The sequence below is a fragment of the Drosophila suzukii genome, unplaced genomic scaffold (assembly GCF_043229965.1).
Source record: "Drosophila suzukii unplaced genomic scaffold, CBGP_Dsuzu_IsoJpt1.0 scf_15, whole genome shotgun sequence".
NCBI classification, from domain to species: Eukaryota; Metazoa; Arthropoda; class Insecta; order Diptera; family Drosophilidae; genus Drosophila; species Drosophila suzukii.
In genome coordinates, this window is record NW_027255902.1 from 542026 (window position 1) to 557799 (window position 15774).

Sequence of the window (15774 nt, forward strand, 5' to 3'; positions counted from 1 at the left end):
GTGGCTGACGGACTATGCGAAAGTGGTCTGCGTGGTAGCAGATATGGATGGATCTGGAAAGGAGCCGAGGCGTCGAACGGGATCAGGAAGAGCAACAGAAAAGTTGCCAAAGAAGTTGCCCAATTTGTGGAAGGCAACATGCAGTCTTGGACTGCCAACGGTTTATTGGAGCCGCGCCTACAGAGAGGTTGAGGCTCGCCAGAAGACACCGACTATGTTTTATGTGTCTGAGGATCGGGGACATGACGGGATCCTGCGACAGGAGAGTGCCCTGTTAATGGATGCTGGAGGAAGCATCATCGACTTCTGCATGGAGCAGACAACAGCTTCAGGAGACCGCCACAGCGAGGCGGCAATTGGAGAAGCAACGATCGGGACCAACGGGCGCTTGGACCGTGGCAAGGCGTACGAGTGGATAAAGGAACATTGTCATCAGCGGATGCTCAACCGACGCCGAAAAAGAATTTAAGCTGGGTCGACGAGGACAGAGAACGACTACTGTTCCGTGTACTGCCGGTGAAGCTATACGGAGGTGGGAAACAAGTGGATAAAGGTTCTTCGGTGACGATGGTGGACAACGAGCTGCTTGGAGAGTTAGGCGTACAATGAGTACGCCGTCAGCTGAATGTACAATGGCTTGGAGGTAGAGCCACCAGGGAGCCTACTAGCGTGGTACGTCTGCAAATTAGTGGAGCAGACAAGTCCACCCGACATGTACTGAGAAACGTGCATGACGTTTCGAATTTGAGTTTGCCGATGCAGAGCTTGCGTCGACAAGATGTGAGGAGCGTATACAAGGACGCTCGACTTCCGATGAAACCCTATGAGAACGCAGTACCGAAGCTGCTGATTGGACTGGATCATGGCCATTTAGAGATACGCAATCACCGAGGTCATGTCTGCTAGCCACGTCGGTGGAGGATAACGTAGAACGGATCGACGAGAACTAATTCGAGATCGAGAACTTTGGTGTGAAGGCGGCGCCAGCGGTCGCGGCCAGCGACGACGTGAGGGCCCAGCAGATTTTGGATGACACTACGATGAGAGTTGGCCGTCGCTACCAGACGGGATTATTATGGAAAACGGATCACATTGTGCTGCCAAGTAGCTAAGAGTTGGCGTACAATCGGCTGGTCAATATTGAAAAGAAAATGAAGCGAGACGCGCAGTTTGCCCAGGAATATTCCCGGAAGGAGTACGTATCCAAAGGCTACGCGAAGCGTTTGGAACGAAAGGATATCGCTAAGGAGAGCGACAGGACTTGGTACTCGCCACACTTTGGAGTGGAGAGTCCCAACAAGCCGGGAAAGATATGACTGGTATTTGATGCAGCGGCACGAGTTGGAGACGTGTCGTTAAATTCAGCGCTGAGCAAAGGTTCACAACACTACAAGCCCTTGGCATCTATTCTCTTCCACTTCAGAGAAGGCGCAGTCGGAGTTTGCAGCGACATCAGGTGCTGATCCGACCCGAGGATAGATGTGCGCAATGATTTCTGTGGAGAGATGGGGATGACCTGCGGGATCCCGACGTGTATGAAATGCGCGTGATGATATTTGGAGAAGCATGTTCACCGAGTGCTGCACATCATGTGAAGACCGTGAATGCCAAGCGATTCATGGACTCGGATCCCAGAGCAGTCAAGGCCATCGTCGACTACCACTACGTGGACGACTATGTAGATAGTTTCGCCACTGAGAACGAAGCTATTGGAGTTGCTACCAGAGTGAAGGAGATACATGCACAAGGCGGATTTGAGTTGTGCAAGTTTTCGTCGAGTTCCCCTGCTGTGGAGAGGATGCTCGGACCAAGTGAACACGCCCAATCTATTGGATGGGGTGAAGCCGAGCAGAAGATTTTGCGAATGAGGTGGCAGCCAGCCACAGACGACTTCAGATTCTGAGTGCAGTACCATAAAGTGGCACCCATCGTATTGGGTTGGGTTAGGGTTCCCACAAAGCGGGAACCCCTGAGCATGGTTATGTCAACGTTCGATCCCTTGGGATTTCTTTGTTGCCTGATGGTAACAGCGAAGCTATTATTGCGAGAAGTCTGGAGAAGGAAGATCCCATGGGACGATCCACTACCGGATGAGATGTACAATGCCTTTATGGATTGGCGTAAGGCGATGGAGAAAGTGGATAAGTTCCGGAGCCCACGTCACTATTTTGGACATGGGCAAGTGAAGGCTACTGAGATGCACGTCTTCGTGGATGCGAGTCAGTCAGCATTCGCGACAGTGATTTATTGGAGGATCACCTATAAGGACGACGACGTACAAGTGAGTTTTGTGTGCGCAAGGACGAAGTGCGCGCCTATGCGAACGGTGACGATTCCACGGCTGGAGCTGCAGGCAGCAGTTCTTGGTACAAGACTGATGGACACCGTCAGGAAGGACCACGATGTGGCCATCAGTGACATTGTATTATGGAGCGACTCAAAGACAGTGTTGGGATGGATTGGCAGTACATACAGGCGCTAAAAGCAGGTTGTCGGCAACAGAGTAGCGGACATTTTGGAGTCAACGAAGGTGGCCCAATGGAGATGGCTACCGTCCGCCGAAAATGTGGCGGGTGATGCGACCAGGTCGCGATTTAGTGTGGACTTGAGCGAGGAGTCACGCTGGCTAAATGGACCGGCATTCCTGAGGAGACCAGCGGCGAGCTGGCCAGGATCTGCACCCAGCGACGAGGCGGATGCAGATGATGAAGAAGAAATGCCGAGTGAGTTTGTGCTTATTGGAGCAAGTGAGACCTTTATACAGATTCAGAGATTCTCAAGCTACATGCGATTGTTGAGGACTGCAGCCTGGGTCCTAAGGTTCACGCGTCGATGCCGTGGACATCGAGATGAGAACTATGCTTGAGAACTATGGCCTCACAGCAGCGGAGTGTGAGGACGCTGAGAATCTGCTGATTCGGAAGGCGCAACATGAGGCGTTTTCCGACGAGATGCGGGCCGCTGAGAATAGACTGGAAGTCGCTAGACGGACCGACATATTTGGACTGGCGCCATACCTAGATGGCAACGGAGTCTTGCGAGCTTACGGCAGGATTGATGCGGAGCTGTGTATACCCTGTGACGATCCTGCCCGACGGCTAGACCGTCACATTACATATATATAAGTAATAGTTAACTAAGTCTGGCAGTGTTATTATTAGTACGTAAGTGATATGAAATGAAGGATTATGATTTATTAAGTGGAAAGCGAACATATGGATTTTTGGGGTGCAAAACCAAAATAGGTCAAGTTTGGTTCCGCACCATCCGACCGAGGTGGCAACCATAGGGAAAAATACTAGAAAATAGAGAAAATACCAAACCGATCTGACAAGAAAAAGGGAAGAAGGATGAAATGGGCACACGGCGGTTTCCGGGCTCTCTCGGCTCTGGTATCGGAAGGTGTACGGTTGCGCACGCGGAAAGGAAAAGGCAAGAAAACACGCGGAGAAAAAGGAAGCCCGGTCGGTAGGAAGTAAGGTTAGTGAATCAGTGTAATCGGCGCAGTGAAACTCAGGAACGATTAAACACGACAAATAAAATTGAGTGAACTAATACAAAAGGAAAAGGCGAGCGGTATTGATGTACATATTGGGTTTTGTTCCCCCCCCTTCTCGCACCCGTTGTTCCCCGAGCGAGCCAGGCTACTAACGATCGATGACCCAATCGGAAGCGGTAAATTAGTTACGTCGGACATATATATAGCATCCCGATCTTGTGAAACTCACCCACTCTGCACAGTGAGGTGGAAGACTCCCTCACATTCCCGCATGAACCCTCCCCACGAGGTGGTATTTCCCTTTGTGCCCTATTAATTCCTCCCCCCCCCCCCCCCCCCCACGAGGTGGCAGACCCCTTCGTGCCCTATTATCCCCCCGACGAGGCGGCAGATCCCTTCGTGTCCTGTTAACTCCCACACCGTAGCGGAAGGGCAGACCCTTCCGACTTTGACTAATCGAACTTGTTTTCAGCCGGCCCAAACACGACAGACACTGGCTGCGGCCTCGCCCGAAGGTCCAGCCCGTGGAATTTTTGGCCCCGCAAGCCTTATTCCTCGGCCACGTAAGATAGAACCCGGCTGCGGCCTCGCCCGAAGGTCCAGCCCGTGGGATTTTCGGCCACGAAAGGACTTGGTATTCTGACGGTGCCGTAACCTCATAGGTCCTGGAATACCCCTCCCTTTGAGCGGATAGGCGTAGAATATCCGGGATAATTGATCAGAAATCATCGTTCGCCCCGCGAATATTACTCTCTAGCCCTATGTCTCAGTGACTTTACAAGTTTCTTGTAAAAGGACCTCTGGATCCGACTGAGAGTTATATCCTGGCCAGAGAGCATCCTTACAAGTGGCGCCCAAACAAGGATATTGAGGCTAACTATAGCAACACCAAAGTGGCCTAAGGACCCACTGAGATAGAGATCTTTATTCCGAAGGACCGCGCCACTGCCGAGCGTTACCAACCGTTGGATTGAAGGACTCCAATGAGCAAAAGGAGAAGGAAAAGGAGATTCGCGCACTGCAATAAACTATGGCTAACCCGAAGGAGTCCGACGGCGAATACGAAGAAGCCGATCCAATCGCAAACCCAGGCGTAGGAGTACGATGGATTTACGCCCGCCGCAAAGACGAATTAGCCGCTCTAGCCCTCGAGTTCGGGTTTAGCGCCGACGGCACCGTAGCAGAAACACAGAATGCATTCGCCACACTTGTGAGCGCAGGATCGTTTCCAAAGTCGACGTGGAAACGGCTCGCTCAACTACAGGAGCAGTATAACTCGAGAGCTGCATCTCCGAACCGGCTAGGAGACGACAAAGGGTTTATGTCGGGAGCCAAGACGACCCAAGTTAGTCAGAGTCAGGTACCGCATTTCGCCGGCAACACCTCTTCCGGAAGACTGACAAGCCATCGAGGAGTCCATCCCGACACGTCACGAGATTTCATCGTCCCGTCCCTCGGAAACCACGGCGGGCCGAAACCCCCCGAGTCACAAGCTCCATTCACCATCACTCTGGAATCTGGAATCACTCTGGAATCTACGATTCGACGGAGCGTCAGACTCTCTTACCTTGATCGCCAAACTGGAGGAGAAAATAGCAACGTATGGAATTAATCAGGAGGAGGTACCCCGCGCTATGTAAGAGATTTTCGAAGCTAGAGCAGCACGATGGTTTCGCACGAGCCTCTTACAGACAGCTACGTGGGCGGAGCTTCGGGCCGAGTTCTTAGGTTTCTTCAAATATAACAGTTTAGCCTTTAATTCATTAGCTTATAATGCGTACACTTCACTCTTCTGCATTAATTAACTTTAAGTACCAAGTACCGTGGGACTGAACATGCCGCCCGCCAATGCGAAATCCGCGTGATACATGTGTTGTTCAGGATTCTGGATCTAAATTCCCTTGTACTCGTAGCGGCTAAGACAAAGAGAAAGAGAAATGACATACGGATGCAAATGATTACCAAGGGAGCAATAGCTGGTTCATATTAGCATGAGATCGGCAGGCGACAAAGCTTGGAGATGGAGCGTTTTTGACTGCCTGATTTTGTTTTCAGTGTTACAACTCGAACGAGTGAATCCTCTCCAGGATGGAGACTGGTAATTCTACCGAGCGACCATTGCGATGGAGGCAGTTGATCGTCCTTCATGAGTACTAATTCGTTGATTTTAAAATTCTCCTTTTCCTGACACCATTTTGGGCGAGTTTGAAGATGGGACAGCCAATCTCGGCTCCATTGCGTCCAAAACTGACGGATCAAATTTTGATGAGACAGAAATTGCTCACGGAACGACGAGTTTTGAGGGCGACAATGGGCAGGTGCGAGCAGGGTGTCACCAATGAGAAAACGTGCCGGCGTGAGAGCTTCTAAGTCGTCTGGATCAGCTGTTAGCGGACAAAGTGGCCGAGAGTTTAGGCAAGCTTCAATCCGGATGAGCACCGTTGCGAGTTCCTCATAAGTCTGCTTGTGACTTCCGACAGTCCTCTTCAGGTGATGCTTGACGGACTTGACCCCAGCATCCCAAGGGCCTCCGAAATTGGGAGAGTATGAAATGCCATGTAGGGCACGTAGCGTGGACGCGATCCGCCTGTTGTGCGCTTTCTAATAACTTATTGGCGCCAACGAAATTTGTTCCGTTGTCGCTATACATATGATGAACTGGTCCTCGGCGACCAGTAAAACGAGAAAATGCTAGTAGGAAGTGTTCCGACGAGAGTCCGGTAACTGCTTCTAGGTGAACTGCCTTCGTAGCCAAGCAGACGAAAATAGCAATGTATCCTTTGTAAGTACTTGTCCCACGAAGCCGTGCTGCCTTGATTTCGATTGCCCCGGTATAATCGACGCCGGTCGCAATGAATGGGCGGTTTGGTGGGTTGACTCTGTGCACCGGCAGGTCGCCCATCAATTGACTTCCGATGCTAGGTGACGCGCGGAAGCACGTGATGCATTTTCGAAGGATTGTTTGGACGGCTTGTCTTCCATTTGGAATCCAGAACTTGTACCTCGTGTGGGCTAAAGTAAGATGAGCGCCGCCATGCAGGGTAGCTTGATGGGAGTTCTGAATTACCATATCTGTAAAGAAATGAAGCTGCGGTAAGATGATTGGATGTTTGCGATCGAAAGAAAGGTTGGAATGTTTGAGACGACCGCGAACGCGTAAGATGCCGTCGTCAAGAAAGGGAGTGAGATTTCTTAGGGTGCTCTTCGGAGGCAGAGGATTTTCTGCGAGGATCGCGTGCATGTCTGATTGAAAGGTTTCGGCTGGTACTATTTTCACGATGCAGCGAAGTGCATTGTCCAGTTCCTCTGGCGACAGCTGACTGTAAGATCTGGTTTTCTTCGATTGAGCGTTGTGACAAAAGCGCAGTATGTATGCTATGACTCGAACGCCCAATGAGATTAATGTCTACGTGGGTGGTGTGCAAACGAATTTGCAAAGATTTTGCTTCTAGGGACTGCTCATCAAACTTTATGTTCGGTACCTCTGTGTCCGGCCACTCACTGGAGTGTTGGCTCAACCAGAATGTAGGCAACGCGATTGGCAACGAACGTTTTCCATCTAGTAACATCTCCTTTGATCCAGTGGAGAACGATAGTGGCGTCCGTCCAGTATGTAACGGAGATTTGAGCGTTTTTCCAACGATTGTTTGCTACTACCCATTTAGTTAGTTTGGTTGCCAGCACAGCGCCGCATAACTCGGTCCTCGGGATCGTGAGGGGTTTCGTTGGAGAGATTTTGGATTTTGCAGTGATGAGAGTGGTATAAAACGATGAATCCGGTTGGGGTATACGCATGTAAGCCGCCGCTGCGTAGGCGTGAGTGGACCCGTCGCAGAAAGCGTGCAACTTGATATCATGGCTAAAGTCTGGCATATACCGTACGCTGCGAGGTATTCGGATTTTGCTGATGTCCTCCAGATTGACACGGAACTTTTTCCATTTGTTAGCGATGGAACCGGGCACTGGGTCGTCCCACCCTAAGTGCTTGCGATCGTTCTCGGAATGGAGGTGTGCCATTGTGACTTCCTTTAGAATTAATTTTGCTGAAATGAGAATAGGGGCGATTAGTCCTAAGGGATCGAAAAGTCTGGCGATGCTCGAAAGAATTTCTCTTTTGGTTGAGCCCGTGGGAATGCTCGCTTGCAATTTGTAGGTGAAACAGTCTTGGTTAGGTAACCAATGCATTCCTAAGGTTTTAACTGTATCAGAGCTGTCCCAGCTTCGTGACGTTTGATTGCATCGGTTTGATGAAGGAATGCTGTCTAGAAGCGCTATGTCGTTACTAGACCATTTTCTCTATTCCATATTTGCGGATTTTAGAGCGTTCTGGATTTGTAAACTCTTGTTTTGTGCTGCTGAGATAGTGTGATCACCAGAAAGAATATCGTCGACGTAGATTTCGTGTTTTAAGACCTCTTTCGCCAGTGGGTAATTTTCGCGTTCATCCTCTGCAAGTTGACGAACGACTCTAATGGCGGTGAATGGTGCAGAAGCGGTACCGAAAGTTACAGTTGACAGGCGATATTCCTTGATGTTTCCATCCGCCGCCCGCCATAAAATCCGCTGGTACTGCGTGTCGTCCGGATGTACGTCGGTACATGCGCTGGATGTCGGCGGTGAAAACATGCCGGTACTGTCTCCAATTCAGCAACACTGCAGGGAGATCATTTTGTAGAGTGGGTCCTACGGACAATACATCGTTTAGAGATCGACCGTTTGAGGTCTTTGCCGATGCGTCGAATACAATGCGCTGTTTGGTGGTGAGACTGTCTTCTTTATAGGCAGCGTGATGAGGAAGAACGCAGGATTCAACCCGACAGGATTTTTTGCAGGTACTGACGGTTGATCTCTCACTAGAGACTGCTGGTGTGATTTGTCCCAATTCAAAATATTCTTCGATTTCCTCCTTGTAGCGAATCCATTTGTCTGGATCCCGTTCATAACGCAGCTCTAATTGAAGAAACCTGTTAAAAGCGACTTGATGCGATTTTCCTAGGGCCATTGTGGGATCGAAATGCCATTTGAAAGGTAGTCTTACCATAAAACTACCGTTTGGTTGACGTGTGTGCGTTTCCTTAAAGAAGGACTCACACCACCGCTCTTCGTCAGATTGAAGTGATCGGCTTGGGACAGATTCTATTTCGCAAAAATTCTTCAAAAGCGATTCCGTGTCTAGCGTGGTTTGATGACAGCGAATATTAAGTGTGTGGATTGATTCCTTGAACTTGCCGAGCTATCATCCAACCTAAGTGAGAATTTTGTGCAATAGGTTCGTATGGATTTCCAATTCGGGTTCCCGGAAGGATAAGACCCGCCATGAGGTCGGCTCCGATGATGAGATCTATGCGCTTCGAGCGATAGTATAAAGGATCCGAGAGCTGGAGTCCGTTGATGTGTTTCCAGTTTTGAGGCGAAAACGATTGGTTTGGTAGATGTGAGGTCAGCGAGTTCATAACGTACGCAGAGTCGACATCTAGATTGAACGTTGGGTTTAGCGACGTTCGGATGCAGCATCTTGCCGTAAAGTTGCACCGTTGACCAGTAGTTTGGCCGACGCCGGCGATCGAAGCGCGGATTCTGCATCGTGGAAGCTGGAGAGCTTGGACGGTATGCTCTGAGATTATTGTAGCTTCCGACCCCTGATCGATGAGGGCAGTTATTGTTGCTTGAGCGCCGCTCTGGGGGTGGCAGACAATAATCCGTGCGGTAGCTAGCAAGATATTCTGTCGCGTTGCATGGGAGGCTGTGGAAGAATAACATTGGAGGTTTGGATTAGCAAGGGGGCTAACTGGTGAGGTGTCGTTGTTTATAGTCGAAGCGATATGTGGTTGACTGGATGATACGGTCGGCGAGTAAGGTTGGGGTGCTTGAGTGATGCTTGGCGCCGCGGCCGGATGAAGTAAAGAATGGTGGCGTTGTCCACAGTGGTAGCAATTCTTTACACTTGAACAGTGGGCCAGTATGTGCGATATGCTCAGGCAGTTGAGGCATAGATTTGACGTACTCACGACCTCCTTACGTTGGTAGCAATCCAAGCTGACATCGACGAAGGAGATGATTACCATTGCAGTGTGGGCAACGAAGCACAGGTGGGCTTGGTTGCGCGTGGGTGTTATGAACCGAGATACGTTTTGTGGGGTGATGATCCAGTGATGATCCAGATTTGTTGGTGCCCGAACAGTTTCTATTTTCAATGGCGTCCAGGGTGATTAACCGGATGTTGAGAAACTGTTCGAGATCCTTGTACGAGGGAATGTGGGTTTGACTGCCGAGATGATGTTCCCAGGCGGAGTGCGTCTCTTTCGGTAATTTTGCAGTCAAATAATGGGCGAGCCAGTGATCCCCGTTCTGCAACGACGCGTTGATGGTGTTACAGGCGGCTGCGCAGACGTTGACTGCACTGATCATAGATCGAATATCATCGGGCTTCTCCTTGCTTAGGCTTGGCAACTGGTACAACATGTTCATGTGATTGGAGAAGACCACGCGTGGATTGTTGTCCCATGCTACCGTATAGTTAGCGGCCGTCAAAGGAATTTGTCGAATATCGCAATCTCGACCAGCTGGTAGAGATTCCTTGAGGAAATGAAACCGTTGAATATTGTCCAGCCGATCATTTTGATGAATTAACCGAGTGAAGGCGTCATAATATCCAGGCCAGTCCACACAGTTTCCGCTAAACTTGGGCACTGGCAGTTGTGGCATGTGGACACGTGCGTCGGCAACCGTCGACACGGCGGTGGGTGCCGAGGCTGAGGACGGCGTCACTGGGAACTTTATTCGTTGGCCTTCAGCTACAAGGCAATAGGTTTCCATGTACAGTTCCTCGAAACTGACGGCGATCTTCTTGGCGTGATAGTCCGTTTTGACATATCCCTCGGTGCAGATGATTACTTGATGGGTGGTCTCAAAAGCCGCGTTTAAACTCTCGATTTTCTGCAGGCGCTTCATATAATAGCTTTCGGTTTTTCGAGACGCGGAATCCTTCTTATAGTTCTGCTGCAGACGTGTTAGACTTTGAAGACGCTCCTTTTGAAGTGTAATAAAACCTGCTAAGGCCGGATCATCAGCTTCGTGGTCAGACATATTATGAGAATTTTTACCAATTTATTTTGAACCTAGCTAGCTCTGCTGGATAAATAAAAAAAGCACCCGTACTCACGTGATGTTTCCCTTTTTACTTATGCCTGAGTTTACGTAACGTTGAATATAGCGTGAGCGCAGGCTCTACTGTTTTTCGATTCCGCTTTGAGTAGAAGATTTTCCTTGGTTGCGAAATTATAACGGGCCTTCTTGCAGCACCCGTGTGTGTGTGTGTAGAAGGGCTGTCAGGCGACCGGGTGTGTTGGTATTGGTGACTGTGCTCTATCGGTGTGAGAGCACTTGTTGGGGGCACAAACGGAGACGATCGCAATTTGTGTTAGATGGAGTGATGGGTGTTATGCATTATAACCCACAATTGAAAGATCAAACTGAGATTTTTAAACTTCAAGCAAGATTCCCCTCATGGGCCACCATGTTCAGTTGTGACGCCGTGCCAAAAAAAAGCTCTGTACGGCTGTCATTGTAAGAGGGGCTCTTGGGAGTAATTAAACGACTGAAGTTCAAATATACCAGTTTAGCCTTTAATTCATTAGCTTATAGTGCGTACACTTCACTCTTCTTCATTAAATAACTTTAACAAAATAATGGGTCGCAATGGACAGCAAAATAAAAGAAGACAATGTTGTTCCGGTCGCTGAAGCTTGTAGTTCTCACTGCACTTCTCTCTCGTTCTGTCGGGTTGCCAGATGTCCTGACCTTCGTCTTCAGTTGGCAGGGCTATCAGCTGTGCATACGAACCAAGTACCGTGGGACTGAACAGAGGGAATGCAACTCATCAAATGATCAGACAGCCCCTATCAAACATCGACTTACAGCGAGCTTGTAGTAGGTGCGGAGAAGTTGGCCACTTTAGACGGGTTTGTACTAATACGCGCCTGAACTTTTGCTGGGATTGTGGTCGTAGGAATATATTGACTGTCGCCGAGATACCCCGGGAAACGAACGACGTCTCCGCCGAGATGCGGGCGCAGCGGAGACGAGCGAAGTCGCAGCCCGACATCAAGGAACCCACCACTAAGGATAAGCAACGGCCTGATCACTGCTACCGTGCGGATCGGAGGTCGATGGATGGACGCCACGGTGGATACGGGAGCGTCGAGAAGCTTTGCGAGCGAAAAGTACGTTCGTATGGTAGCGAGACCGGAGGAGATGCAAGAGATCATCACTACGATAGCGTTAGCTGATCGGTCAAGCCTGGCAGTGAAGAAGCTATGGCGCACTCGCGTGAAATTAGCTGGCACGCGAGTGTGGATGCCATTCTTGGTGATGCCAACCATGTTGGATCGCGTGATATTAGGCATGGACTTCTTGGCGGCGATGGGAACACAAATACAGTGCGGAGAAGCCACCTTAAAGGTAAAATTGAGCCCGTCGGCGGAAGACCCCCGACTGCGGCCGAGTAAAGTCGATCGGATGCCCTCAGAGGATACGAGCCCGGAAGTACTCGAAGGAAGGAGTACGACGGTTTTAGGAAAGCAGGAATCCGACGACAAGGACACTACCGGATCATGCGCCAGATGACCCCATCAGGAGAACGAAAGGACGACCACGGAGGAGACGAGATCAGGAGGTACGACGAACCGGGAAGTTTATTGGAGGACTTTCGGCCGGACGAAATCGAAGAAGCAGAGGATGGAGAAACAATGACGGAAGAGGATGACCTAAGTCCCGACCAGCGGGAATTCATCACCCGAGAGTTGACGCTCTTCAAGGGGCTTCGAGGGGTATCACACGTGGCGGAGCATCGGATTATAATGCGAGACGATAAACCCTTGAAACAAAGGTACTACCCAAGGAATCCGGCAATGCAGAGCGTGATTGACGCCCAGGTGGATGAACTACTCCGAGAAGGTGCCATCGAACCTTCGCGGAGCCCGCATAGCGCACCCAAAAAGAAGACGGGTGAATGGCGCATGTGCGTTGTTTATAGGCAATTGAACGCTCACTCAGTGCCCGACGCGTACCCCGTCCCCAGGATCAACCACATCTTGCAAAAACTACGACAAAGCCCGATACATTTCGACGTTGGACTTAAAGCACGGCCATTGGCAAATACCCATGGCCAAGGATAGCCGTCAGTTCACGGCCTTCACCGTTCCGGGCAGAGGCCTATACCAGTGGAAGGTCATGCCCTTCAGGCTGCACTCGGCCAGCGCTACCTTCCAGCGCGCCTTGGATAGCGTGATTGGTGCGGACATGGAGCCGTTCGCCTTCGCCTAGTTGGACGATATCATCGTTATAGGCGCCACGGAGGAACAACATTTGGCCAATCTGGGCGAAGTCTTCCGTAGGCTACGGAGGGCGAACCTGAAGGTTCGCGCGTTCTTCAAGCGGAGGTTAGTTTACCTAGGCCACGTGAGTAGCGCCGAAGGAGTCCAGACTGACCCGGAGAAAGTGACGGCCATTACCAACCTTAAGTCACCTACATGCCTAAAGGAGCTCCGACAGTAGCTAGGCATGGCCTCCTGGTATCGCCGGTTCGTCCCTAACTTCGCAATCGTGGTACAACCAATGACTACCCTGTTAAAGAAAGGCCGGAAGTGGGCATGGGGTCCCGAGCAACAGAACGCGCTAGAAGAGGTAAAAAGAAGGTTAACCACCGCCCCCGTGTTAGGGTGTCCCGACTTCGACAAGACGTTTGTGATGCAAACTGACGCTAGCGACGTGGGGCTAGGAGCGGTCTTGTCGCAAGATATCGAGGGGGCAATTACACGACGACGGAGAAAGAGTGTCTGGCCATCATATGGGCTATCAGAAAAATGCGGTGCTACTTGGAAGGGTATCGGTTCGAGGTGGTTACCGGCCACCTAGCCCTCAAATAGTAGAACTCCATCGAAAGTCCCTCCGGTCGGGTAGCAAGATGGGCGCTGGAGTTGCAACAGTTCCAGTTCGACGTGCGGTACCGTCGAGGCAAATTGAGTCTGTGGAGTCTTGCAACAGATGGCCGAAGTGGACACACCCTGTAAATGGATCCAAGGTAGCGAGTTAAGATAAAAGAATACCCCGAGAAGTTCTCAGACTACATGATGGAAAATGGGCAACTATACCGGAATTTGGGACACAGAGCTGATGACGAGGACTACTTCCCGTGGAAACTGTGTGTCCCTAGTTCAAATAGAGTCCGAGTCCTCCAAGAATGCCACGACGCGCCCACGGCTGGACATCTGGGCGACCGAAAAACCGTTTCTCGACTATCTCAGAGGTATTTCTGGCCCGGCATGTTTAGGGACGCGAAGCGTTACATCCAGCGCTGCGAGTCGTGCCAGAATTTCAAAACCGCCCAGACGAAAGCGGCAGGCAAAATGTTAACCCGCATAACGAGCGAACCGTTTGACGTTTTATGCGCAGACTTTGTCGGCCCACTACCCCGGTCGAAACACGGAAACACCATGCTCCTCGTATTTCATGACGTCTTTTCTAAATGGGTGGAGTTGATCCCGTTACGGAAAGCTACCGCCGCCCAGGTTCAGAAGGCATTCTGGGAACGGATACTGGGCCGAGTCGACATCCCTTGGAAGTTCGTCTGCGTTAACGGTACTCAATTTACCAGCCGCATCTTGAAAGAGTACTTCCACACGATAGGGGTAGAGATCCAATATACTGCTCCATACTGTCCACAGGAGAACCCTACCGAGAGGACGAATCGGACGGTCAAGACGATGATAGCCCAACTCACCGAGGGAGACCAAAGTTCTTGGGACGGGCTATTACCGGAAATAGCGCTTGCCATCAACGCAAGTGTATCGGACTCTACGGGATATAGTCCCGCCTTCCTGACACAAGGACGTGAGCCCAGACTCCCTACTATGTTATACGACGAGGTCACCCTTGGATCGGCGGTGATACCTAAGGACCCCGCAGAAAAAAGGCTCCAACTCAGAGGAATCTTCGATATTGTCAGATCCAACCTCCAACGTGCTTCCCAAAAGCAAGCACGCCATTACAACCTTCGACGCCGTGAGTGGAGACCGAAGCTCGGTGTCAAGGTGTGGCTACGCCAACATCCTCTCTCGAAGGCGGCCGAAGGTTTCGCCGCCAAATTGGCCCCCAAGTATGACGGTCCCTGCACCGTAACGAGGTTCATATCCCCTAACCTGGTCCTGTTGCGACGCTCAGGGGAAAGACGTTCGCGCTCTGCCAACATCAGTCAGCTGAAACCCCATTACTCTGAGGACTTTGGGAATGTAGCCACGGAAGAAGATGACGGGGCTGCCCTGGGAGGCGACACGAGAGGTTAAGCACGGTAGAGGTTCGCATAGTAATTTCTAAGTTGAATTGTACTAACACACAATGTTATTATTTAAGTACTCTAAGTCGAGGTTTCACTGCACCGATAGGTAGGAAGCTTGATCAATAAGGGTCTTGTATCTATAAGTTTAGTCTCCGCTTTCAGATGGATGAAGTCATCGAGTTGTCGGATAGTTCGGACGATACCGAGTTTTTTCATCACGACCTTTCGGATCGCGACGAGTAGGTCGCGGAAGGGTACAGCGGAGGGGATTCGGAGGCATTGGAAGACGAAGAGGGAGAGGTCGCAGAGGACCAGTTAATCAACGATAGCCAAGGCGACGAAGACGTACCCGACGGCGCCGAGTCTTCTGACGACCAGGAGTCTGGGGCTACGGGTGGACCTCGGTTTGCGGGCATGTGGAGCTGTGGAAAAAATACCATCTTCGTATTTTTCTATACGCAAAAGATTGTTCAACACCGAAGGGCTGGTCACACTGAAAGTGGCTTGTCTTCTCTCTCTTTGACTTCGGCTTTAGAACGGACAAGTTGTGGTATAAAAGAAGCGTCTACTAAACAGAAAAACTTTGAACTAAAAACTAAAATCGTGTGCTAAATTAATTAAGGAATCGGGAGAAGGCCTTTGTTTCCAACAGGTTATGGGCCCAGTGTTTCGCTAAACTCAAATTAAAATAACAATTAAATAAATTGCAAATTTCTGAGAATTTCTGAATTTCTGAGAATCCGTGTGTGTATGAGCACATTGAAAACAGGAGGAAGCACGTTTCAACAAACGAAACATCCAGAACGGTAACAAAGTTATAAAAACACAAACGGTAAAAAGTATTGTAATAAAATAAAAGTTTGTATAAAATATTTTGTTCCTTTCTTGCGAAAAATTTTTACAGCCAACCAAGTGCATACATGTTGAAGTTGCAAGTATG

The 15774-nt window shown here is 50.2% G+C and overlaps 1 protein-coding gene across 1 annotated transcript; it reads left to right on the forward strand.

The window, feature by feature from the left end:
• The first annotated feature begins 1540 nt into the window (after positions 1 to 1540).
• Positions 1541 to 3125, forward strand: LOC136117223 (uncharacterized). Its single transcript, XM_065867317.1, has 4 exons — positions 1541 to 1869; positions 1948 to 2422; positions 2489 to 2747; positions 2821 to 3125. Exons 1-4 carry the CDS (start codon positions 1541 to 1543, stop codon positions 3123 to 3125), a joined length of 1368 nt encoding a protein of 455 aa, XP_065723389.1.
• The last annotated feature ends 12649 nt before the right edge of the window (positions 3126 to 15774 follow it).

What these genes read in the sequence shown, in the direction of transcription:
- LOC136117223 (XM_065867317.1), top strand. Translation starts at nt 1,541, where the DNA reads ATGCGCGTGATGATATTTGGAGAAGCATGTTCACCGAGTGCTGCACAT. An exon ending in CAGAAGATTTTGCGAATGAG is followed by an intron (nt 1,870 to 1,947) that starts GTGGCAGCCAGC and finishes GGGTTGGGTTAG; the next exon opens with GGTTCCCACAAAGCGGGAAC. An exon ending in ATGTGGCCATCAGTGACATT is followed by an intron (nt 2,423 to 2,488) that starts GTATTATGGAGC and finishes CGCTAAAAGCAG; the next exon opens with GTTGTCGGCAACAGAGTAGC.